At 40.9% G+C, this 26,994-nt stretch overlaps 2 protein-coding genes across 4 annotated transcripts in view; one reads left to right on the forward strand and one right to left on the reverse strand.

Annotated features, from left to right (window-relative positions):
* The first annotated feature begins 259 nt into the window (after window positions 1-259).
* Window positions 260-7,112, forward strand: LOC144472299 (ATP-binding cassette sub-family G member 4). Of its 3 annotated transcripts, none has more exons than XM_078185254.1 (12): window positions 260-518; window positions 1,872-2,195; window positions 2,920-3,227; window positions 3,622-3,795; window positions 4,093-4,303; window positions 4,496-4,603; window positions 4,767-4,885; window positions 5,005-5,173; window positions 5,251-5,351; window positions 5,438-5,593; window positions 5,692-5,810; window positions 6,069-7,112. In XM_078185254.1, exons 2-12 carry the CDS (start codon window positions 2,021-2,023, stop codon window positions 6,295-6,297), a joined length of 1,869 nt encoding a protein of 622 aa, XP_078041380.1. In that variant the 5' UTR covers window positions 260-518; window positions 1,872-2,020; the 3' UTR covers window positions 6,298-7,112. The 3 variants fall into 3 exon arrangements, with proteins under 3 accessions (XP_078041380.1, XP_078041383.1, XP_078041381.1); XM_078185257.1 differs by lacking the exon at window positions 260-518 and adding an exon at window positions 570-626; XM_078185255.1 differs by lacking the exon at window positions 260-518 and adding an exon at window positions 1,158-1,364.
* LOC144472298 (ATP-binding cassette subfamily G member 4) overlaps window positions 7,063-26,994 on the reverse strand; it is a 22,660-nt gene continuing 2,728 nt past the window's right edge. The window contains exons 2-13 of the mRNA XM_078185253.1: window positions 14,665-14,992; window positions 12,826-13,009; window positions 12,597-12,720; window positions 11,436-11,581; window positions 10,986-11,109; window positions 10,577-10,691; window positions 10,150-10,275; window positions 9,962-10,083; window positions 9,386-9,554; window positions 9,034-9,290; window positions 8,804-8,937; window positions 7,063-8,555 (exon numbers count right to left, since the gene is read on the reverse strand). Of these exons, the coding sequence (XP_078041379.1) occupies window positions 8,336-8,555; window positions 8,804-8,937; window positions 9,034-9,290; window positions 9,386-9,554; window positions 9,962-10,083; window positions 10,150-10,275; window positions 10,577-10,691; window positions 10,986-11,109; window positions 11,436-11,581; window positions 12,597-12,720; window positions 12,826-13,009; window positions 14,665-14,884 (1,941 nt within the window). The 5' untranslated portion in view covers window positions 14,885-14,992 and the 3' untranslated portion in view covers window positions 7,063-8,335. The remainder of the gene's footprint in view (window positions 8,556-8,803; window positions 8,938-9,033; window positions 9,291-9,385; window positions 9,555-9,961; window positions 10,084-10,149; window positions 10,276-10,576; window positions 10,692-10,985; window positions 11,110-11,435; window positions 11,582-12,596; window positions 12,721-12,825; window positions 13,010-14,664; window positions 14,993-26,994) is intronic.

Genomic DNA, 26,994 nt, shown 5'->3' on the forward strand with positions numbered 1-26,994 from the left:
CCTATAAAAGATTTATAAATTATTATAAAAAGAATAGGTTTATTGTATAGAAAAGAAAAGCTAGAATATCCAGCGAGTGATGAATGGAATCCGCCGGCAAAGGTGGAGCGACCGACGAACACGTACTCGCATCCCGCGCGATTGCCGATTAGTATTGAGACTGCGAATCGAGCAGCTAATCGCGAATCAAGGTTGAATTACGAACGCAGTATAGCCGCGATATGCAGGGCACGAGAATTACGGCGGCAAACCGGCGCGGCGGCAATCGGCAGTCGCCGGAGCGAGTTCATTCGCGTAGCATCAGCTATTACGTTTCTGATCGCGGTCCTATCGTGAACCGAGTGCACGCCGGTTAAAGTAATCGCCTTTCTCCGCGATCTATTTTGTCTTCGATCGTTATGATCCGAGCGCCGGTGATCGAATAACTCGCGAATCCGTAGACGCGCCGGAGCGTGGGCTATACGCCTGAAAAACTCCGCGTCAGCTGTAAACAATGATCCATTGTCGCGTGTGAAACGGTGAGTACGAGACTCGTGAATCTACTCGCCACGAATCTTGTCGCAATTACTCGCGCGGTTTAGCCGGTTTTGATCGTGACAGTTCGCGTCAGATCGCAACAGTGGTCGGTAGGTTGCGCGTTCAACAAGTCGTTCGGCGATTCTTTAAAGTTTCGTCTATAGCGAATTGATAACGATATCGAGACAGAGATTAATCTTTGGACGTGGTCGGCTCCGCGGAAACGCGCTGGAGATTTTGCGCTCGTCGGATATTTTAAGCGAAGCGTCCTGCAGCTGCGAAATTCTTTGCAAGATCGCGACAATCCGTTGTGCCGCGGCGTTTAAATATAAATGTTACAACCGCGCGGTCGGAATACAGATTCAGTTCGGACCGAGGACTGTCATGTGGTTGCATAGCGTCAATGCAAAAACGCTACGCATTTGATGGCTTCGAAGTTCATGCTTTAATTGTCAAACGAAACACGTTTCGCGCTAGTGAATGATTTTTATTGTGATCGATTGACGGACGAGATTAGTTCGCGATCGTGGTTCGTCGTAATCTAAGCTGCGATCGTAAAGATTATTTATTATTGTTCTCAATATTTTAGTTACTACTTATTACTATTTTATTGATCATTTAGTATCAGAAAAATAACTAAGAGTAAATAATAAGTGGTAACAGCTACTATATAATACAAATATTATTGTACTGTTGCGATTAGTTACGATTGCCGGTCCGTCGTTTACTTCTCCCCTCGGTGAACTTCGCACAGCGATGGTCCGATTTCTATTTGTGTTCTGAGTTTTGCAAAAAAAAATATCGATAAACGGTCAATCTAAAATACAATAACAGTACGTGTTTTTACGGTAAGCTTTTTTCCTAGACGAGAACAAAAGAGAAATATATAGCAGATATATATAGCATGTATGTATACACGTCGCAAATGAATACAGATACAGATACAGAAGTTGTTTGGCGTACGGTTAAGATTTTTTTGTCGTAACATGCAGAGAGGACTTCCAGTCCGAAATGATTTATATACGGATCGTAAATTTATGGTCCGCGATATCCGTGCAAATGTTTATACTAAACGTTATACGTAGATGCGATTTCCAGCGGTGCCCCGGAGTCACTGCGTGAATGAAAAGGGTCAATTGCGAAACTATAAATTGCCGGTTAGAAATAGTATTCGCGTGCCTGTCGCCCGGTATTCATATCATTTCGGATGCAAGAGAAAAGGTTGAAAGTTTCTAATCTCGCGGAACGCGCTATCCTTGCATTCAGTAACAATGGCTGTAACAATGAGGATTGTGACTCGTACACTATAATAATTTTAATAATTTAAACCACCGCCGGAACTGTTCTGTTTCCAGAGTTCTCGCGATTCGAACAAAGAACATACGTCGAGTAATATGATAGCACGTCCCTTAGCCGTTTATCTCGAACGACTGATGAATCAGCTTTCAATCGTGGCGACAGATCTAATTAGCTAGCGGTCGACCAACGGATACAAAGAAACGGGATGAAGCCGCGCAACAATAACGACAGGATCGGCGAGATGACGGTGAACGTAATCGAAGAGGAATGCACGATCGAGCTGAAGGACGACCAGAGTCTTTTTGATCCTGGGACACGGTCGTTCTCAAAAATGTTCGTAGAGTTCGACAATCTCTCTTACGAGGTCTGCTGCAAGAAAGGCAAGTGGTTCGCACGATATATGCACGATCATTATTTTGCCATCGCGCAGACAATAGGTGGGAAGAAAAATCGAGGGACGACTCTCTTCGGGACGACTTTATTCTTTTTGGATGAATAGGAACACGGGAGAATAAAAATATGAATCAGTAAACAAAGAAGAGAACGTTGCGATCTCTGATTGGTAGCTGAGTTTGGAATAAATTGTTCGGAAGAATTATTAGAATTGAATTACGGCTGAATTGTTGATTTGACAAAAATAGAGAGATCCTTGCGGACAATTTTGATTACGGTGATCGTTCAGTTTATTTCAATTTATCTTCGTTCATTAATTATTGCATTTCGACGGCGTTCGACCGAAGCCTATTGAAGACGATTATGCACATTTATAATCGCATTGAACTATGATGTAACAATCGTCGGTTCCTCGTTACGCTTTGAACTGTTGACGTTTTACTCAGACGACTACATTTTTGCATCTAATACTTGCAAGCGTGCCGAATGCTTTTAGCGACGAATATTTTGCTGACAGATCGAAAAACGATTCGCTCGAATGCTTTCTCAGCAAATACATTGCCTTTTATTTTAAAAAAACTGTAAACATCTGACAGGGAATATTTATTTTATATCCTCGTTGCTGCATGGCGCCAGTGCGCCATTAACGCAGATTTTATTGCAAAAATGGAAGGCTATGTTTTTACGAAACTCATGGAACGATGTTTGCAGGCAAGAAGCAAATTTTGAAGAACGTCACCGGCTGCTTTCGTCCAGGACGGCTCACTGCGATCATAGGACCGTCCGGCGCTGGGAAAACGACGTTGCTCGGCATCATATCATCCCTGAGATCGAACAACGTGAAAGGCTCCGTCTCCGTTAATGGACGCGAAAGGAATGCCGACACTTTCCGCAGGCAAACTTGTTTCTTGCCGCAAGAATTCGCGTTATTGCCGTTGCTCAGCGCACGAGAAACTCTGTATATTGCCGCCCGATTAAAAGTTCAAGGCATCCGCGATCATCGAGCTTTTCATTTGATCGTAAGTTCACCTTGCAGCGTCGAGTTAATTCAAATCTAATCGGCTCACGATGTACTTCGTTCTGACGCTGCGCACGGAACCGCGAGTGGACGTTCTTAATTCTCCTGGTTTCAAACATTTTAGCCGCTCGAAATTCCTCTCATTTTTTATAATATATCGCCGCGTTTCTCTACTATAAATTTTGTTCAATTATAAAGAGAAATTATAAACGAAAATTGTAAATAGAAATTTGCAAAGAGCACTAGCGTTTCGAGTACTTCGCGTGAACGAAAAATGTCCACTTACACGACATTAGACAATGTCACACTCGGTTGTCCGTAAACCAAGACGCTTATGCGTATGCAATGCCCGGTGGCTAAGTAATAAAACAAGATGCAAATGTATGTTTGAACAGATCGAAGAAATAGCAGACAATCTGAATCTGTTGAATTGTTTGGACACGCTGGTGGAAAACCTGAGCGGTGGTGAACGCAAAAGGCTGTCGATAGGAATCGAAATGGTGACGAGACCGTCGCTGTTGTTGCTCGACGAACCAACCAGCGGCCTTGACAGCAGCTCCTCGTGGCAGGTCCTTACAGTGAATAATATAGATGTTGTGAAGTAAACCGCGAACGATAAGCTGAACGTGCAAGTTCTATTTTTAAATGTCGAAACTCCATCTTACCGCCAGTCGAAGCTTTTTAACATGTCAGTGGTTGTCAATGCTATAGCATTTATTTTTATTGCGATGTATAATGACGCAAATGCTGTAACATTCGAAATAAGCCACATTAGCAGACTTTAAATACCGTGTGGCATTCACTTTTTGAAATTGTTACGCTTTTTAATGTGGGAGAACAAATTCTAATGAAATCGTTTTCCGCAGGTGATCAGCTTGCTGCATCGAATGGCAAGATTCGGATGTACCGTTGCTTGCACCGTCCACCAGCCCAGCAGTCGGATGATATCAAAGTTCGACGACCTTTTGGTCCTTCATGGGGGAAAGTCGTTCTACTGTGGCCCGTGCGACAATGTTCTGACCACTTACAGCAAAGCGGAATACGTCTGTCCGCAATTTTACAACATCGCCGAATTTGGTAATCTGCGAAGTCATAACACAATTGAGATAGAATCGCAACGCCGAGATTTTCGATAAACGAAATGAATTATAAAGTTACTATAAATTATTTTAACTGTAACTAAATAATAATTCCACTTGCACCGCCATAATTTTGATGCCCTCAACTAAATGCGACGAGTCCAACCGCTAAGGGTTGATTGTGTTATAGTTTTAGAGGTCGTGACCTCCGAGAGGGGTGGCAACTTGGACAGCTTGTACGAAATAAGCCACGAGACCTACGAGAAATGGAGAACATCGGTTGGACATCCCAGAATGAGTACTTGAAAGCAATTTGAATTATAAGGGGGTCTCATGTACCTAGGTGGGTCAAACATACCGATGTTCCGAAATCGAAATTCGCGTTGCTTTCCCGCGCAATTGGTGTATGAGACCTCTTCGATGGAATAATAACAGTCACTTAGTTTAATTAACAATTTCAGACTCGGACGTAGCAGACGCGCCAGGCATTGAATGTGCCGCGTACAAGTCGAAGTCCGCTATGTCGCAAGAGTTGAAGGTGCTGCTAATGAGAGGAATGATCTGTAACAGAAGGGACAATGTTAGTACGGTTATGCCCGATGCGTTAATTAATTGTACAATCAAGCGATGTTAGCCGTATTATCTGCGCTGTGTGATATTGTTTTAAGCTCTCTATACGCCGGCTTCTTCCGCTTTTAGACGCTGACTAGGCTCAGATTCGCCGCTCACATAGTAGTAGGTTTATTACTAGGCGCCGTGTTTTACGATACCGGTAACGAAGCTGGTAGAGTCAACAGCAACATCGCTTACGTATTTTTCGTTCTGCTGTTCTTGTACTTCTCGAGCTCCATGCCGGCCGTGTTAATGTGTAAGTTCAAAGTTAGCCCGCTTGTTGAAAGATGGCCGCCTGGTGTCCTTAATAATTAACGCGTACATTGTTTGCAGTTCCTATAGAGGCTGTTGTGTTCTTACGAGAATATCTGAACAATTGGTACCGCTTGAGATCTTACTATATAGCAAAGATCACGTCGGACTTACCATTGCAGGTAAGTCTTTATACTAATTTACAGAAAATTATATGAATAGTCATTAATACTTATTATTATTCATGCCATTATCGATTCTTATACAGATTCTCTGTCCTACCGTATTCATCGTCATAGCGTATTACATGACTGGCCAGCCTTTAGAATGCAACAGGTTCTTCCGCATATGGTTGATTTGTATTCTAACGACCATCTTAGGACAGTCATCGGGCATGCTCGTCGGCAGTGCCTTCGATCAACAGGTAATAATTTATGACAGCGAGCTACGATGGTTTAACTGTACATAGAGTAGCGTAACTTGTCCTGGGTATAGTGAACTAATTTCGTTCAATATCTTCAGTTGGGAGTATTTCTGATTCCTGCAGTCAACATGCCCATGATCCTATTCGCCGGATTTTTCTTGAAATTCAGTGAAGTGGCGCAATTCCTCCAGCCACTGTGCGTGATCAGTTTCTTCAGGTACGGCAGTGTAATCTATAGTAATGTTTACAAACAGGCCGCCCCTCTCTCTTAAGCGTTAACCTCCGAAATAACCTTTTTTAATGGTGTGTCGAGGTAAAGCACATTAGATAATTACTTGTACCATTTTTTTGCTTTGTCACAATAGAACAAGATATTTTGGGAATCTTATATTAGTGTATATTACCTTTCAAATTTTTTAATCAATGCTACAGCCAGAAATATTTCGAGCAGTTACGAAACTATTTGTACTTGCAGGTACGCGTTCGAAGGCATTCTGCAAGCACTTTACGACGGGGAGAGGGAGAGGTTGCCGTGTTCGAAAATCTATTGCCCGCTACGGTCTCCGAGCAATATTCTAGAGGTGATGGACATGCCAACAGTTCCATTTTACATGACCATAATTGCTCTGTGCATCTGGATAGTATGCCTGCAGGTTTCCACTTATCTAGTACTGAAGTGGAAGGCGCACAAAACACAGAGATAAAGCGTTGATAACTTTTGAAAAGTGATTCTCATTCGAGCAACATTACCGAGTAATTATTCGTTTACGCAGAGACTCCCTGACGTCGTTAAATAATTACTGTATCGAAAGACTTGTTAAGTGTTCGCGGACTTTAATTCGTATTATTTATAATTTAACAACGAACGAAGTCTGCGCAAAAGTGCATACTTACGTGCACTATATTCTTTCAGATTTGATTTGACGGTAAACCTACGGATATTTTGTATACATATACATATACCTATTTCTACACAAAACAGTCAAATTAAAATTTTCAGTCGATTATAAGTAATAGACAATTTAACAGTTGTATTTTAGAAACGATGAGAAATTTATTGCAACGTCGTATGCCGGTTTTAATGCGAATTTAATACGATACGCGATTACAAATTAACACCGATAATTTAGACATTGTTCCTCAATGTACTTTCTCTATCTTTAAACGCATTCTCCGTAGTTGAAAACACGCATAATGAGCGTTGCGAACGATGGGTTATCGCGCTGTTGATAAGAGTACAACAAAAATGAAGCTCTCGTTGTATTAAAAGAACTCAAGATTATGGCTTCGACATTTCCGTGTATACTAATGACCTGAATGGTTCTAAGTGCAAAACATGCATCGCATTAACGTTGCATTAACTTAAGCATTAAATTATAGCTCAAGTTTTTATAACAAGTTTTTGTAAAACACTTTATAAATAGTAGCCTGATAAGCTAAAGACGCGCAGGAATAAGTAACAAGGCAAATTGTAACCGATGAATTATATTTTTGGTCCCATCAGTATAAAAATCTTAATAAAATAATCGTATAAAAATTCCTTAAATACGTAGCTGAGAATTAGATCCATGAATTAACTCTCGGACGGTGGACTAACATTACCAACGATGCAATTGACTACGTCACTCTCCTAACATCCTTCTCTTCGGGAATACTTCTCGTAAACCTACTAGTCTTTCTGTCGTTCCTGGCGTAATACCAATTTAACTTCGTTTAATTGGCGAGACACGAGCAATTAATGGACGATTGAAGTAGACCGAGTCAAAGCGACCCGGTGACCATGGTCCGAGAGTTAAAATAATGAAAAAAACTCGGTCGATAATAACGGGCATGTTCTACGGAAAACCGTACCTTAAATCGATATTAAACCCTGTTTAGTTATGTACAACGTTTGCCGCAACACATAAAGAACTCGTACGTGTTACTAATCAATTTTTCGTTGAGCAATCCTTAAATATCACGTTCGATCACCGAAGACAGCGTTTCGAAATAATATCACCTCAGATTACACTTGATAGAGTACACTAAATTACACTAAATCTTGACATAATCGTAGATTACAGTTACCTCTCTATCAAGTAGTAAAACATTCGTCGATTAATCTCTCGCGACAGTGTGAAAAAAACAAGTTTTCTATCGCAAAAGACTAATGGATCTCTCATATCCTGCCATGAGTATTTCAGAAACAATTTCTGAATTATGATATCCCATTTCCGGAACCTTTACGCACCATTTCCGTTCGCTTTCTTAAAAATTCGTTGTTCGCGTCTATGCTATACAGTACCAGCGATGCGTAAAGCTAATTACAGTTAAATGCCTCAACAATTACAGTAGTCACTGGTAACTGACATACAGTGTACAGTTGTTGGTCCAATCTTAACAGCAATCGGTTGGTCGACACAAACAAGGAAACACACTGAAGAAACATCGACTTGAAAAAACAGAATTGAAAAATACATAATTTCACTGGCAGAGATGCAAGCGTATTGTCGAACGTTTCTTTGTATGTTCCCTTGCGAGTCGACGTCAAGAATCTCAAAGATATTGTAGAATACATTCAGCCGCGCGTCAAATCGATCTCGCGTCTTCGATTAAATTATGCTAGTTAACGCGCGATAAAAAAAGAACGGATTTCTTTCGGGTTGTCTCTGCTGTAACCGTCGAACGATGAAACAGAGCGCAGTTAAAATATGGGTCGCGAGGAACACACTGAGTTCAATTGGCATACTCTTGGGATCGCGTTTACCGCGTGGAAATGATTTTCAACCTGAGAAGAAGATAAGCACTGATTCGCGTTAAGATAAGTATCGTGATCAGTGCTGCTATGTCGTTCCAGAACTGACTCGCGTCCATAGTGATGTCTGACAGGAATTTCGATGGATACTTGTAGTGGCAGTAGTAGTTTGTGTTCCCTTTGCAATCTAACAGCGGTCGATCAAAACCGTATATGGCACTGATGAACCTGCAAATTAAAACATAATTTATTGTTGCTTCTTGCCATTATCCCGTTTCTTGGGACAGCAAAGCTAAATGTATTAACTAATCTGTTAAAATTTATATATATCTTAATGCGATACAACAGCCGAAGAACATTAACGTCAAGTACATCTACCCTAATCTGAAATTGTCGTCACGGTGACAATGACTAATAAATCAGCTGATCTACAACCACGATTAGGGGAGAAACGAAGCAACAATAGGAAATGTTACCCTTCCAAGCCGTATCGCAGGAAGCTGACGTACGTGCCCCATTTCAGATAAACCGGTATATCACCTAATGACACACCGAATCCAGCGAACATCATCAGTGGCACCGATAACGTCGGACCCAGGAATGTCCCGTTCTGAAATCAATGATTTTTCGTGTTAGCGGCGATATTTTTAACGCGTGAAAGACAGTAACGACGTTGTTATCGACCCCGAAGAGCAAGCGGACTTACAACTACATTGAATACTGCTCCGATCATGAGACCAGTTCCTTGACCTATAAACGATATCAGCAGGCTGATCGAGAAGAACATAAGAAATCGTGTCAACTCGAGTGGTTGGGACGTCAATAAGTACACTATCACCGTGAAAATTAGGCAGCAGAATACGGAGAGCGGGAGATCGATCAGCGTTAATGACGTATAGAACGCTTTTAGGCTGTACCATCTGTTGAAGTGCTCCTTCAGCAGTATGCTCATTTGCATGGGGACTGAAAATGGAAATAAGGCTGGTAGAATGTAGAGTTCGAACAATTGTGGGGACAAACGGTAAAACGCGTTGCATAGAATAGACTGGACGACTTACATGTGACTATGGTGAGCATCATCGTGGTCATCATGTGATGTATCAAAATGGAAAATAGAAGATTATAATTATCCAAGACTCGGGAACCGTCCATGCCGGTCTGGAGGAACACGGAGCCGAGCATGAAACCCACAGATACGTTCACCATGATCCGCAAGTGTGTCAGAGTCTGTGATAATACAACGATTGTAACTTATTGTAACAGGAGAATGAATTTCGTACAAGCGTCTACATTGAACATTTAAAAAACATGTTCTTGTATAAATTCTTCCATCGCAGTAGATATTTATACAACAGACACGCTTAATATTTTACATTTATAATTTTAAACTTCGAGTTTCAAGTGACTCAGCAGCCCGTTCACAATAAGCGGTTGCGTTGCTCGATGCCTGCACACGTGATGCGTTTGCCGCGTTTAAAACGCACATGATAATAACATAAATAAAGACGCTGTGTCCGAGAGAAAGTTCGTCCAACCGGCCAGCCGTGCCAGCAGGTAAACGCAGGCCGGTCCAACGATGTGGAACTCCGGCAACCTGCTATTAAAATACGATTTCACGGATAATGCGGGCTTACCGTATCCCTTTTGGATTTAAGGAAGCCCCGCTGCATTAGGATCTTGATCTGATGCATCAAAGAGGTCGCTTGCAGACTGCCGACATTGTCGGCGTCGATGTTCTTCTTTGATGAATGCAGTGCTGCGAGAGAAAGAACGAAATGATGAAAAGATCGGAATAAATTCGTGGAATAAATTATTTACGTACCTTTCAAGTTTATTACATCCATGGCTTCTAAACTGTTGAACCACCCGGTGTTCCTGCCGTTTTGGCAGCTCGCTATCAATACTGCTACTTTGTCCTCCCCGTACTCGCCGCAAGCCAGTTCAATTACTGTAATCGCAAATAAAATCATTGGAATACCGATTTTTACGCATTGGAGAATTATTTAAATCTTTTGGCTCTGTTTTTACATTTCAAGAAACACAGATAAACTCCGCTAAGTGTTGTAATTCGAATCCGGTCGACTTTGGGACCAGTAGAAAAGTTATTACGTGCAATCAATGTCAGACCGGTGGAACTACTGGCACGCAAAGTGCGATGCAAATTGGTGTTTCGCGTGTATAATTGGGTAAGGACGTTCGTGTAAAAGTATGCCATTTTTACGTGTTTTAATTCTATAGGAGGGACGTACTGTAATCGGCTGGATTATGATACATAGGACAGGGCAGCTTGATGTATTCCAAATAGGGTACCAGCTTGTCGGTTGCGCCATGGTATAAGCACTCGCCTTTCGCCAATACGTAAACCTGCCGAGGAAACGAACGCTTCGATTATGCTGTAATCACTGTGATCGTTCGAAAAAAGGTAACAGAGATGACAAAATATCTTGGGACACGGCTGAAACAGCTGGAATGACCGGAGTCATTGGAGTGACAAAGGGGTTTCTTTCAAATATACAGGGTGTAATAAAAGTCTCTCGCTATCGGACTAACTCATTTCCAGATTGTAAGTGAGTTTTGGGACACTCTGCGTGACAAATTTGATAAAAACATATGTTTAAAAATGCTTCAACGAATGAATGTTAATGATTATATTATTACCACGTCGAACAGCTGGAACAAGGATGCACTGGGCTGATGTATCGTGCAGATAATTGTTCTTCCTTGACGCGCCAATAGCTTCAGCAGATTCAACACTTGCATACAGCTCGAGCTGTCCAGACCTCTGCGAAAAGCGAGCGGATTGTGAACGATTCGGTTCTTTTGTTTAATTCTCGACAATTAAATAAAATTTAATTGTTACACTAAGAGCAACAAAAAGATTAATAAGTATACGCAAAATACCCTTAAAAAATAGGTTGTATAAAACAATATACGCTTAGGGCTTTATTAGTTCTATATTGTAAATTACACGCGACGGGCGCTAGTGGTTCGCGAAAGACGTAAATCAACGTCTAAGAGCATGCTAATTAATTCTGTTCTTTGGCATGGTACGGCCAAATCCTTCGTCTGAAGATATATTAGAATCTCCGGTTGATATATTACACGTACGTGGTCGGTTCGTCGAGGAACATAACGGTAGGATTGTTGACCAGCTCCAGGGCGATGGACAGTCTCTTCCTCTGACCTCCGCTCAGCCTATCCGTCCTCGTGTTTACGTGATCCTCCAAGCCCAGAGTCCTAAGAATCTCCGTGATCTGAAATAACATTTATCTTTTCGAACACTTCCACTGTGAATTTATTAGATTTCACGATACCCGCGGACGAGTATCGTTTGTGGTGTCGCCTGCCTTCGCGAAACCCACGCGAAAACCGGAATTCCTTTATACGAAACCCATACAAGTATGCAATCGAGTTCAAAGACCGAAAGGAGGCGTTAGGGCTCGCCGAGCCTTTTATGAATCGAACGTTAGCGCGTCAACGCTAATAAACGATACAAAACCTGACTCAGTTTTACTGACCTACGATATTTCCACTCGGTATAATGCATTGCCTTTTATATGTATGAAATTGCAGCTACTACCTCCTACAGTATTTAAAATTTTAACAGTTTCCAAAATTATGAACAAATTTATTAATGTCAAAATGATTTTAAAACGTTTTTCTTAGGGGAAAGAAAAACCGATTTAAGTTGAAAGAACTGCCGAAAACCTATCAAGACGAATCTGTCGTTATTTCGGTCACTGTATGTGTCAGGTTACATTGCAATTACGTACAACACGCTTAATCGGCGACGGATGCCGAACAGTGGCGCAATACAGTAGTGTCACTCTGAATGTTACTGGGTCGGAATTGAAAGCGTATTCCAGAAAACTGTCAACAATTTGTTAGAAAAAATCCGGTCTTATCTAATTAAAAAGATTGCGTTATTATATTATGATGACTAGCCTTCCGGGAATTTGAGTCAAAAGAAACCGCGACGGGTGCCTCAGTATACGTCACCACCGACTCCGTCGAACCTCGGCATCGGTGCAGCGAGAAAATGGATAAAGTACAGTGGCGTAACAATAGCACCGCGACGTTCACGGTAGAACAAAATTGCGACATTCGGCGAGACATTACCGCATTTCGCAAACGTTTCTCTCTCGCGACACTCCCAAACGCCGTTTATCTTATCAACCCTAGCGGCGCCAATGTACGTAGTATTGCATCGGCCGTTGCAGCTCAAAATATTAATAATCGCAGTCGAGAAAATCGATCCCGGTTGCTCACTATCGTGTCCTTCTCGTATCGCGAGATCTTGGTCGATAGCTTGAGGTCGGCGGCCACCCTCATGTTCTCGGCGACCGTCAACAAAGGCTCCAGCCGATCCTCCTGCGTGATGTACGTGCTGCATCTGCGACGTACAATTGAATAGAATCAGAACGGTCGACACCCGGGGACCGGGGCCGAGACAAATGTTAATTCGTTTCGGTGGATTCGGGTGAAATAGTCGGCTCACTTCCGGAATGAGTGCATATCACGCGGTTGCCCGTTCACGCAGACGTTGCCCTCCAAGCCGGTCGTTTTGTATCCCGAAAGAACGTCCAGCAAGGTAGACTTCCCTGCCCCGGAAGGACCCATTAATGCCGTCAACTTCTTCGCCGGAAGTCTTCCGTTGATCCCGTGCAGTATCTCTTTCTCACCTAGAACCATACGCTATTTTTATAACTTATCGGTACCAACTTGTACGAAACAAGTACAATTTTATCATGAAAATTTATAGAGAAATGATCTCTGCTGAAGAAGGGGCGAATTGTAAAAACAATAATAGAGTAAGGGACATAATTGAAGAAGAGTGGGAGAATTATTCGAATGGGGTGGGCCTAATGCAGGAGTGAGAAAATTAGTGGTTAGCGGAGAGGAACTAATGAGGGAAGGGTTGACGAGCTAATAGAGAAAAGTAGGCGCCGTCGGAAATGTAGAAAGGTTTTGAGGAAGAGAGGAGCGGGGAGTCTTATAGAAAAGAGTGGAAAATGAAGGTAGATTGAGTAACGGGGAAATGAATGGATGCAGATTAAAAGGACAAGCGGAAGCGTAATGGGGATTAATGGAAGCACAATGGATAGATTAACCTAAACACAATATCGAAGCTGATGATCGCAGAATGGAAGAGCTAAAGCTGCACAATTGAAAATTAATGGGCAGGAACAGGCTGAGGAAAGAGGTCGAAGAAAGAGGTGTCAAAGAACTTGTTTTTCAAACAGTGTCATTGATAAAGTAACGTTACATGTTGCATTGTGCAATGACTGATTAAACTATTATGCATAAGCTGCCGACAATCGCCGGACACCACCGCGCATGGATGAGTTTACCTGGTGATTTGAAGGAGAGTTTCTCTCATTCACGTAACCGTGATTTATCGGAGCTTATGCAACGAATTGGAAAGCATGACGTCTCTCCGTACACGCGGTTCAATTGTGTCTGTGCTTCTTGTGCCTTAAGGTTCTTCGTGTTTGAATAATTACTGCTTCGCGAATGGTAACGTAAACACGCGGAATTGCGAGTCGTCCCGTTGACAAATAAACTGAATAAATTACATAAAATTTGAGATTGACAATCAGTTGCACCAGCCACAGAAGGCGGAGTATGAAAGAGTTCGAGACTTTTCGTCGAAACGTGCAAGCGCTTACCGACGCGAACAGAAATGCACAGTGTGCTGCCCTCAATCGGCATACAAAATGGATCTTTGTGAAGGCAAATAAATGTTTCCAGTTACGCAATTACGACAGCCCTGGACACACTCCGAGCCTTTGACGAGTCACACTGGCCCCGTTTGTTTGTCGGCCCGATCGCAAAATTTTCGAGGGATCTCGAACTCGTTTCAGAATATTTTCACCAGACTGCGAAACTCTGTGCACACATAACGCCTCCGAGCCGTGAATTCTTAATTTAATCGATGCCGAGGCAGATACAATCTCATACAACTGCAGTTTCTTTAAAACGCTGTCCAAAAATACCAGGGAACCATAAATTGATCATTACGTAATTCTACGAGGCAACGCGTCAATATTATGATGCATTGCGATGTAAATAACGACATGTAATTTTATCCATTTATGACAAGAAATTAGTGAAGAGATTAAAAGAATTTAAAAATATCATTGTATAATTTTTAATGCTATAAAAAAGATAATAAAAACAAGATACTCTGCAGTGTAATATTTAATTATGATAGCATCGGACGCACAGACGTAAATGAAAGACTGTGAAGCAAAGAAAAATTGGTGCTTTAAAAAATGCAACAAAGGTCATACAGTGCGAGACGCAACCGATGCAGTGTCACCGTTTGGTATCTGACCTTTTCTGAAACCGAGCGACACCGTGTAGGTGATCCTCTCGAACGAGATGTCGATGGTGTCGGCCGCGGCCGTTTCCATGAACCGTGTTCCGTTCTCGACGATCCTCGTGGCCATCCCGAGTTTCTCCTTGGCCACCAGCTGCTTCCCAGCGGCATAGTTCCCGGCATTAGTTCCATTCGTCCCTTGGCCGTTGCTCGCCTCGTGCAACAATACCTCCATGGTGGTGCGCGCGGTTCGTTTGAGCTCGTCGAGTGCTCGGAGATGTATCAGTGGCCGAAAGCTCGCCGATTAATTCAACATAAGGGAGCCCACTAGCACTCCGTGCCACTGTAACAAGAGGAAATGGCCGTTATTGTTCACCCCTTAAGCCGCAGATTGTTTCTCACAGGCCGCGTCGAGCCGGCCGAAAAGAAACGCGTGACGAACGGTCACGAGATCCCATAACGTGAACCGGCCGCTCGTGTTTGACCCTTTGCGGACCGAAGCTTAGGGACGCCGTTGAAAATCAACATATTGTAATTCGATGTACCATTTTTACATCATCGAATTTTTTATATATTTATTTGCTTGTTACTGTAAAATATTTTTCACGGCTCCGTTGATTAGCACTTATTCGTCCCACCTATAACGATCATCAAAGATTTTTCAAACTATAACAATATGATCACTGGAATCGGGTACAGTTGCTAAAAACATTTACTTTCGAATCTAATTTCTTTCGTCGTCGACGGTGCCCCGAGTTATGCGTAAGCCATATCATGTTACGATCTCGCGCGCAACGATCCGACCCGATAATTTCCTAACGGCCATCGACTGTCCCAAGAGTCATCGAGATTAAAATATTTTGGGTCAAGGTTAAACAGATTTCAACAGTCGTGAACGAGAACGTTTGCAATAACGCGGAAAAATACGGGGACGCTCGCCATCAGTGAACTGCGCGTTCGTCGTCAACAACGGAACAAATTCTAACGCAGCAAGACAATTAAATCGATCATACTAATCTATTTTTCTTTGCCTTGTAATCGATGGCTAGAGAGATTGTTCCGCTGGCATTACCGTCGGCGAACTAATCTCTTGTACTAAGTTCGATAATCGATACGCTATTGTCGGAAAAAAAGCAACTAAATTTATTCTCACCAATGTTTTCGCGCAATGATAATTACTAATTGACGCTTGGCAGTTATGCGAGTTTTTTCTCGTATTTCTGAAAGGTCAGATAATTACTAGATTGACATAATCTTGACATAACCTAGACTTTGGATTATAATTTCAAATAGTATAAACGTTTAAAAAAGTTTAAATGTCAATGTATTGTTTTTATTGTATGCAGATCATTATAGGAAGAATGAACTCGCTGCAAGGTCTCTATTCTCGCAATTAACTCATTTCGCATAAAGATTCGCAGTCTAATAATTACAGTCTTCAATTTCTTTCAGTCTTCAATTTTCCGATTCTTGTGCGTTTATAGCGCATCTCTAAAATCCAAGTAGACACGTAAATAAATAAAACTTGCATAAAAAGAATCTCCACGATCGAGACATGTGTGCCCCGAATGAGAAAGATAAATTCGCGATGCTGATAAAACCTTGACATAACCTCGACTCTTCGCACTAGCCATTCGATATTTTACTAAAACTTGGCCTATTCTAAATTCTGAATTTTTAAATTATTTTTCCAGCGCACTGACTAAACATGCAGGCATGTACCGTCAGCGGTGCACGTGGCGCGGAACGAGTTGAAACAAAACGGTTCATTCACCTTCGACATTAGTGTGACGATCGTTGTCCTAGTTCGAAGATGGCCGCGGAAAAACACGAATCGATAGATCGAAGGCTGCGACCGGTACTCGACAAGTTCAGCGGAGGATCCAGGTAAAGGTAAAAACCCGATCGAACGGCGAAAACTATTATTAACAGGTATTATTTGTTATCACTGTGCGGAACGATATCGTGGCTGTCGGCGGACGGAATGGACTTGCGAACGGCGAAAATCTAGCGAAAGCTTGCCGGCGATCCCCGATTAGATTAGATTGATCGATCCGCGATCATGGAACACAAAGGTTACCGGACTTGGAACTTTCTGATTATATTCCGTAGGCGGGAAGCACGTGGGCCGAGGAATTACGTCCCGGTCGAAGAATAGGATCGAGATGACCGCTAGGAAGACCCTAGCCTCCTCCAATTCACATTAGCATAACCGGATACTTTATTGTGGTGTCAACAGTGACTCTCGGCGTGGCTTCCGGGTATCCGTTGCTACGGTAGTTCCTTCGCCATGACTGGACAAGAAATCAGGAAAGTCCTCTTAACTTGACATCATGCGCATCGAAACGCTGACAAGGCGATCGTCGTGATAATCCCCCATTCATTAGAATGTACGCGATAAGCAAACAATTTTGTTCCGAAATTTATTGTACAAAATAGAGGCGAGATTCCGTGCAGCTTAATTGGAAATCAGCATCGTTTAGTATGCTAGTTTCATTTCACGATCTGCGTATTACTAATCTAACTTAGTTATGAAGTTAATAGTAATCTTGTACTAGTCTTACTGTAGGACCTAATAATTTTGGATAATTTATGACATTGAACGAGCATGTTGTGAACATAGAACAATATCTTTCACGATTTAATATTCCTTGTAATGGTATTATTTATAATTTTTAATATCTTTTTAAGACTTTAATATTTTATCGGATCCTTAAATTGAGTGCCGAATTTTAAGTACTCTAAAAGAAGCGTTCCGATAAAATTGTAATCCGTGGATCAGATATAGATTAATGATCCTCAACCCAGTGCAACTAAGTGCATCCGTCCTCTGAATAATTCATCACTGTTATTCAATCGAATAAGTTATTTATGAGTACGTATTATGTACACAATTACATTGCGTGAAACATGTGACACAAACGTCCTTAGCTTCAATCAATAAACGCGATAAAAAGAAACAAATTGCCGGACTCGCGGATAGGGCAGAATATTGATATTAACTAAGCTCTCCAGACGTCATTGACGTTTGTCGCTTTATAAACAAGCCCGAGTATATTTAGACGCCTTTTATACATTTATGAAAAAAATAAGTAGATCAAGTACAGCGGTAGCGTCGAAAGAAATTGAAGATACTGTTGTATTATTTACAACACGGTCTAGCAAGTAAACAACGACATGAATCTCCGTGCAGCTTCGATATCTTGTAATTAATGCAGGCAATTTTTATGTTCCATGAAAATCCGCAGTCCACGGCAATGATATTGTCTCAACGGATACAACTCCATGTACAGGGTGTTTCAAAATTCACGGTAAAATTAAATTCAATTGTCGGTCGAACCCATGCAGTTCGAACGATAAAATAAATTAAAATAAAATCTAGATTAGTATAATAAAATAAATTCAAAGAAAAATACACTGATTATTTTAGTTGGCTGTGTGCCTCAATTGCAATAAATGATAGTAAAATAGTAACTTGTTTTTTTTCTCAGCGTGTCAAATAGATTGAATATAAATTTTTGGAACTGTTTTCTGTTTCAGCATTGTTATAAGTGCATGCAAATTGAAGTCTGTACGACGTAGATAAAAATAGGAAAGACTCGTCTTTTAGTGCATCGATGCGAAAGCTAGCGGCAGAATTTTAAATAAGATCGGACACGCGCACTTCCCGCTGCGAGGGAGTCCGTTATCTGTGGAGTTTTCGTCTCTCGTTACAACGATCACTGTATCGTAAATAACCATAAGCTCTGTATATCGTTCTCTAGCTGGGAAGAGCGGCGCGCGTGCGGCGGGGCATCAACGACATTGAAACACTCGATCGTTGGGCAAACTTCCTCAAAGAGAACAAAGTAAGCTATCTTCTTCGTGTCCGATAACCGTAATCTTGTTTATAGAATTAAACGGCGATCATTGTTTCAGAGAGCGATCGGACTCTCGTCCCAACGCGGCACGAACTCGCGATGCACTAATTGCACCGAACGCATCCAACTGTAGTAATTTCTCGCCATTTCCCCGCAGCTTGGAAGCAAAAATGGACAACGCGGTAATAATCGTCAAAGTTTGGTAAATAGTATACCAAACGATAAATAGTAAATAGATATTTTATTTGTTATAAGAAAATTTTCAGGTGATATTTAGAATAGTATATCAATTGAGAAACACTGAAGATATTTCTAACACATTTTGGTATGTTTTATTTATATAAATAAGCATCATAGAATTTAAATATCTTTATTTTACTAAATTATATTTACTCTGTAAACACAGTGGTGCGCATAATTTTTAGTCTCATAATTTTTAACTTTTACATCGTCACCGAGCAAATATGTAACTTAACAAAATATCGTTTGTATATTTCTATTTTCTATTGTTTCTAACATACAAATCTACAAATGCGATATTTTGTTTAGTATTTTTGTGTCACCCTATATCCTAGCTAATTTGTGTAATAACTTTTTCAGCGTTATCTGCTCAATGATAAATTAAAATACTTCACGGCGTGTGGTCAACAGTGTTTTTATTCATTCGTGGACCTCGTCGCGTTCGGATTGTTGATAGTTGTGATTCATAATATGGGACTCCGGTCGAAGTACAACCCGCGAATCTTATCGCGCTCGGTGAATCAACAATGAAAGTCCAACGGAGATGATCGTAGATCCGATTCGTGCGCCGCAGTTTCTGCGGAACGCGGCGAATTCAAGTTCAACGAACGCTGCTTCCGCCCGGAGAACTACCATTTCTGTGATCCGTCGATCACTGATCATTTGGAATTATAATTGGTTACGGAAATGATGTTTATAATTTCACTTTACTAGACTGTAGATCTTCATGCAAAATCAAAAAATGTCTAAATTAAGTAGATGAAATATTATGAGTTATATAACAATATCTTTCCCGGTTTAATAATTTTAATTAATCGTATATAATATAAAAATATTCTCAAAACTCTTCCAACGACTTCAAAGTTCTGTTTTCGATCCAGTCAATTCTGTCAAGTGTGCATAAAATCCACAGCCCATCCATAACCAACGAGATTCCTAAAAAAATTGATTAACTGAGTAACTTCTTCGGATGAATTTTTCTTTGAAACGGTAATTATTTGTTATTCAATTGAACTTCGCGTATTACCAGCACGATATAACTACTGACTCATTCTGCATAGTTGCTGCCAGCGGAAAAAAAACTGTAATAGTCGCGCTACATAAAACTAAAAGACATCAAGCGTTAAACCCGTATTGATCTTCAGAGAACTAATTGTGCATACGTGCATCTATAATATAAAGCATCTTATTCTAGTTTTTGCTGAAAACTGAGTAATCCGAGTGCGCGTAACAAACGTAGCCGTGTTGAATTTATGAATAATTCTTGATACCAATTTATTAATTTATATAAAATTAATTCATTATATTAATAGTTATTATGAATGCATCTCGGACGACGAAGGTTTTCGAAATTCTAGTAAAAACGTGGCCGTACGAGAGACCAGCGAAACAACTTTCTCTCTACCGTTATTCTAGAAATGTCTATTCTCTGACGGTTGGTTTAGCATAGTAGCGATATGCGAGGCTGCTTTACACAAAAACGATCTAAATCTCAGGTTTTACGGTACCCCATTCCCGTTTTAAGCTCCGGGGATTTACCGCGATCGGATTAAAAATTTGTACAGCAACGCACGACGCGACGCTAACTGCTCGAGCCAAGGATACCGTCTTTTTCGAATACATAATAGGATCAGGGTTATATGTGCGATCATACGCTACCACATTTGGTCGCGAGTCCTAGCATGTGAAACAAGGATTTTGGAATCAGGTCTTGATTTGTATACAATTGTTAAACCTTTGCGCTCGAAGCTGTTTTAAGCAATAGACAAAGGTTTCATGAAAACGCATCGAACCTGCGTAAAACGAACGCAATCTCCGACGCGCTGTCACCATCGGAAAAGCCTATTGTCATTCGACGTCCTGTTTTCTCTGGCAAGTTCATTAGATAGTAGAAATTTTTCTGCTGTATATTGATTCAACTGTCAATAATATTGTGCTAATTTATTCGTAAAAAGTAGTAGTACAATTATACAATCGTGTAGTGACTTTGGAATATTTACATGAATTCTCAAAGTAACGTGCCATAGAGCGGCAACGTCGATCTACTTGCATAACTGTTCCTTTAATTCAATGGCGACAGCTACCTCGAGTGCGTTTAATTAAGGACACGTTTGCATAAAAAACGAATAATTAATCGGATTTTTATATATCCCTATGTAAAACAGGATTTCTAGCTCATGTTTATTTTATGATTTTATAAATTTTTTTTATCATTGTTCAAATAAACAGTTTTTATCACTATTCAATTAAATAATCGTTTCTTGTAAAAACGATAAAGTCTGTTGGCTCGAGAGTTGCTGAGTCTTCCTTTATGACGTATATGTATACTTGCTATGAGTCACCGGGATGAAAGAGTTTTTGTTTTCGTTAAATAGACAAGGGCTCTAAATAAATAAAATAGAAAAGAGAACAAAATAAATAAATAGAGAGACGAGCGAACAAAACTTATTGATGACTCAATTAAGTCACTGGGACGAACGAGCTTTGGCTTTTACTAAGTAGATGTTTACTAAAATAAAAATAGAACCAAAAGGAAATATATGGAAACGAAGAACAAAATAAAAGGAACGAAAGTTATTTATGTCCGGACCAAATGCTTTAATTTTACGAATTTTTGAGAGCGTGACGTAGCAACCGGACAACCTCGATTGGACTAGTCAGTGCGGAAAACGATGAAATATGTATATTCGATAGCATTAAAATATTACCGTGCGACGAGTAATACGATGTTCCTTAACGTGTCGATAATTATGATAATAGGAATACTTAGCGAAACCGAATAAAATGAATTGCCGTGTAACCGGTCGCGAGGAAACGAGCCGCCAGTTTCATTGCAGGATCATATCCGTTCGGGGGGACCTCGAAACTTCGTCGGCCGAGAGTGACACCGTCGAAAGATTTAAATTGCGACTTTGCCGAGAGCTACTGCGAAACTAGCCGCGACAGCACCTCTGTGATATAAATTATCGAGGATTCTATTCACCTTGAGAATATCTTGTCGGTAGACGGAACGAATTTTTTTCCAAACTAAATCATAAATAAATAAATGCTTTTTTCTCTTAATATTAAGCTATGATTAATTATGCAATTTCTGTGACGAATGCACAAAATCCCCGGTCCATAATAAGTATATAAAAATAAATAAATAATAATTTATCTCGTTCACTGTGCAGAGATTCAATGGGTCGATGGAATAATATTTATCCCATCGTTATACATAATACAAAAGTAGCAACGACGACCACTGAAAGTAGCACTTACTCAGCGAATAGTTGCACACTGTACGATACATGTTAACAATAATGCGCGAGTCAATACCGATTTTTGCAAGCGCGAGGATCGACTTTGGCCCATTGCGCGTCCGCTAGCTCATCCTACGATAACTTCTTGTACGTATCTGACATGTTTTCGTAAACAGTATCTTAATTAATTAGAACTGCGAACGTGATGCTGGCGGAGAGCGATCGGACACGTGCTCGCACGCGATTACCCGGAATTCGACAAATTGTCAAGCGGCCGAAAACAAAAGGAACCGATAGTTGTTTCGCGAGCGTAATTAGGCTCGTTAATTGCCGAATTTGTTTACGGAGGGAGCGCGATCGACGATTATTTGGATTATTTTTAAGCTGACCATCTGTTCTTATATCTATATTATATCTATATTCTTATTATCAGAGATAATTAGAATTAAATTATTAAACCGCGGATCTCGAGGCAAAATAAAAATTATCCAACATGATCGTAGTAAAATAAAAATATATTATTTCTTTGCATAATATTGAAGAGTTCGAGATACCGTAACAGTGTTATTAAATTCATCTGCCGCGTTCCTCCTTTTTTGTGTTCAGTCGCTTACGTTTAAATGCAGAAAGTCCGCAGTCCAGTAATTATTCCGCTCGTAAACTCTAATTAACCGTCATTACGTTACAGTTTACCTTTAACGTATGACCGACGTCAGCGAATTCCCGCCTCTGGCTTTTATTCGATAATCTAGTTTGCAAATATCCGAAAGGAACCGCAATCTACGCATCAGGATGACAAGTCGTTCCCGTTGATGTCGCGATTAAACAACGACAATAAATTGCTATTAACGCAGCTTTGAATATTCATAGTAAAGCTGATAATAAGGACGGCCGCTTTAATACGCTCGTAAACCACGAATCGCTCCGACTTCATTGCCTGCTAATGGACGTACGACGAGTATAAGTCGCATTATTATTGCTGGTGCCTGTTCGATAAATTAATCACCGTAATATAATAGTTAATTATTATTCTAGACAGTCATACCTCCCGGTACTCGTTTTACGACCACAGTTGTTGCAATATAGTTGCAAGGACCGTCCGAAGCGTTTCCCTGAACCGCGTGCAAGAAAAACAAAGAACACTTTTACCTGTAATTAAAGAAGCGCGCGCATCGGTGACCCGCGGGTTCAAAGTGAAACGAACGCGGGCCGGATCGTTCCCCGGGACCGCTCTTACGCAGTCATATTATTCCAGCGAACAATAGGGCGCTCCTGCGTGCCGCATTCAGCGCCCGACCGAACACCACTTGTCGAGCGCACAGAGGCGAACCAACAATTGGACAGCTTTTACACCGTTACTTACATTAATAACAGAGATACGCTTCCTTATGTAAGAGGCACGCGAGAGTTACGTTTGCATTCCAGTCGCTTTTGCCCGCGGGATCGTCTGCGGCGATTTCATCGTGACGTCCGCGGACGGAATTTCGCTCCGACCACACACGTGTACGCATGAATGAAACACGCATAAACGGACCGCGGGATTTTATCGATTTTATAGCCGAAAAGGGGCCGCCGCTCGAATGCAGAATAGAATAAATTGTTCAAAGAATAAAGAGCACCGTTCCCGGCAGAATGAAATGATTTAAGACACGATGTGAATGTCAACGTGGTTAGTTTACTTCGCAAAACGTGCACGCAATTTTTATTTCGCTTAAGAGTCCGCTTGAAAATATAAGATAAAAGTGCAATTGTGGAAGTTGTAAAAGCTGAGTTATGATTATAAAAGTCCGCGCGCTTGTGTGATTTAGAAAAAGATGTGCTTGGTTCAAAGGAAAAATACAAACGCTGTTTACCAGTTTGGAAAATTTAATAATGATTCTTCGGATTGTATAAATTTGGATTAAGGAACTATTTAATAATATACCAGATAAGTACGTTTTGCAATTAACCCTGGGCCTGCCTAGAAATTATCGAAACGTGTTGCTTTGTAAGAATGATAACACTGAATTTACCTGCTCTATTTTTATTACAATCCCAGCGAAGAAGTCTTCCGTAACTTTAGCAATTTTAGTAACATGACATAACCTGACATAACCTGAATTTGCCTGCGCTATTCTCATTACAATTTTTATTACAATTCCAGCGAGGAGGTCTCCGTAACTTTAGCAATTTTACGATGATGCCGGTCATTTCGACAGCTGTGACAGGTTCAGTGTTAATGAGATACGCTGCTAATTGCAAGTGTCAACGGGAACTGAAAATAGAATACGGTTTTTGTTCCTTAGCATGTTCGATATTTCATGGCCGATGATTTGTCGAATGTAACTATTACGTTAGCGTCTGGCAGCTAATTATAATTTCACTGTACACTGTTCGACTTTCGATGAGTAGTTTTATCAATGAAATAAAATTGATCTGCACCCATAATATATACTATACATATATACGATACTATATACGGCACTGCAGCACGCTAATAACAAGACTGGGCTAGGAAAATCGCCAAGTGGTGCTAGTCGGTGCTGTTGGCTCCCCGATAATGATTCTTGGTGACGGTCGCAGAGCCTCGGAAACAATTCGATAAGTTGCTCTTATTTCGCCAAGGACCACAGAAGTCGTCGTGCGTTCCGTTTCTGGCCGATTAAGCTCAGATAAAACGTAATCTCGGGGTTAAGCCAGAAACGACTTCCGCCATTTTTTCTGTCATCCGGTATTTCCGTGAAGTCGCGGATCCTTGCGCAAGTATCTCTATTTGTACGGATAATTTCGTGGAGACCGAGATAAGGGGGGAGCTCGTTTCGCCTGCCGAGAAATACCGTATCGCAAAAAATAACATATCGAATTTGTCACTTCTAATTTTTATCGCGGGCCGAGAATCGCAAATATTCCGGCGAACCCGAGTTTAACAATTTCGTCGAATCGTCAACGATTTTACCAGGCCGAGCAAATATCGCGGCTGTTTGCACGGTGTAAAATCATTTACAATGTAAACCCTTTAATTTTTAGAGCAACAAACTTCAATTTTATAAATATAACCTATAAAGGTTATATAGGTTATATGGGAAATAAAGTGCATAAAATGCACCTCGTCGCTTAAAATGCTGTACACCAGAATAATTATTTCATATTTACAGTTAAAATGGCTTCGAGTGCAAAGGGTTAATAAGCGACAGTCTTGTAATCTCCTTTAGCTGTCGTCACGTTTTGCCCGTCGATTTTCGTCGGAACTACAGCTGTCCCGTTAACAAGCCCGATTATCTACAGCACATAGTCATAGAAAATCTAGTTTAACCTTCCTTTTCACGTCGTAATTAACAGCCTCGGTCGGGTAAGTAGTCCGCGACAGTATATACCGGTGCCCCACTTGACGCGAGAAATTCCCGAGATCGATGGAAAAATGATCATCGCCGAGAACGAAAGAGCCGTCCGTCGACGGCGGACAACAACTTTCATTCATATTTCGAGCTAACGGCACGGCTATTGCGCGATCGTCGCCGATTTAAAGCGAGCATTTTGACGCGCGAGCCGTCTATTTTGAAAGCGGCCTAAGTCCATTTGTGTTGAAATTCAGATATTTAAGAGCTCGCGCATCAAAACGAAAAGCTGGACGTGTACGACACTGCTCGATGATCTAATTCTCCGCAGTCTGCTTATTTATTAACATCCATGAATATTTATGCCCTCTTGGTAATTATTTTATCAATATTCAGTTTACGTTAAAATATTAATAGTCATGAGGAATCTAAGTAGCGTGTCTTGTCAAAAGTCGTAAGAAGAAGCGTGCATAAGATGCACGCACTATATTAAGGCCACAACTATAATTTGTTATTTCATCAAAAACACGATTGAATTGCTAATTTTTATCGTGCAAGAAAATATGTTAAAATGTTTGGAAAATCGAGATATATTTTCGGTGCTTCGAAATCAATTTTCTTGTATTTAATGCGAGTTAAAATAAGGATTGGCTCGAAGGCGCGATAATTGGGACATCTACCCTAATTAGATCGATCGGCTAATCTCGTTGAGCTACTTCAGTGCCCTAGAGAATCGTCGGTATCGGCCGGGGAACATCTAATTCCAGGCTCGGTTATCTCGTGCACTCTTAACGGGAACAAGAACGCCGATATCGCGTTCTTCTCGGCTGCGAAAAACATATTGTCGCGCGTCCCATTAGAATCTCAACCGGCCGTATAGATTGCATCCCCTTTAAACTTGCAACCCCGATAACGGAACGATTAAGCAACCCATAGGCGGCGGGCACGTGCTTAAAGTTCAGTTGATCGTTCCGCGGGAAATCCGACCGATCCACCGTGTGGTTATGAAAATCAACTACGCGAGGCAATGCGTGCGTAACGAGTACCGCACAGTGGCGTAGGTCGTCTACCAAGCGAATATTACAATTTCAAATTACCATCACAGAAGAGTTCTATGATATTATTCACAACTGTAAACCGAGTTAATTTTAGAAAGATTATAAAAAGAAAGCTGTAAAACATAATTTATAACGACCTGAAAATAACTACTATCAAACAGTTATCACAATAATCCATTAACGATAGAATTAATTTGCATTGATCCTAGCAATCTTAGTCTAAAAAATAAATCATCAATAAATTCATCCACAATTCCACGAGTAAAATAATTAATTTTTAAATAGAAAAGAAATGTATCAGAACGTTTAAATCGTCCCGCGTAAAACGGAGTATTCTGAATTTGGTGTTGTCAACGATTTTACTCTTCTCTGACCGTCCATTTCTGTTTACAAGCCGAGGAACGATTCGAACGAATTCACTGTAATTCGTGGGACAGTCTTGTGCGGCAGATAAGACGACCGGGTGTCTTCGAACAGGTGTGAACCGTTCGTATCGAATTCGTACGAGAATCGCTGAGACAACTCGAACAGGTGTGCCGATAACTAACCGCTGATTAATTGTTGAAAATAGAAGAATTTATCGTGGCGGGCGCGTTCTTTGGCGGCTCGGGAAAACACGTCTCCGTGAACC

This window comes from Augochlora pura, chromosome 7 (assembly GCF_028453695.1).
Source record: "Augochlora pura isolate Apur16 chromosome 7, APUR_v2.2.1, whole genome shotgun sequence".
Lineage (NCBI taxonomy): Eukaryota > Metazoa > Arthropoda > Insecta > Hymenoptera > Halictidae > Augochlora > Augochlora pura.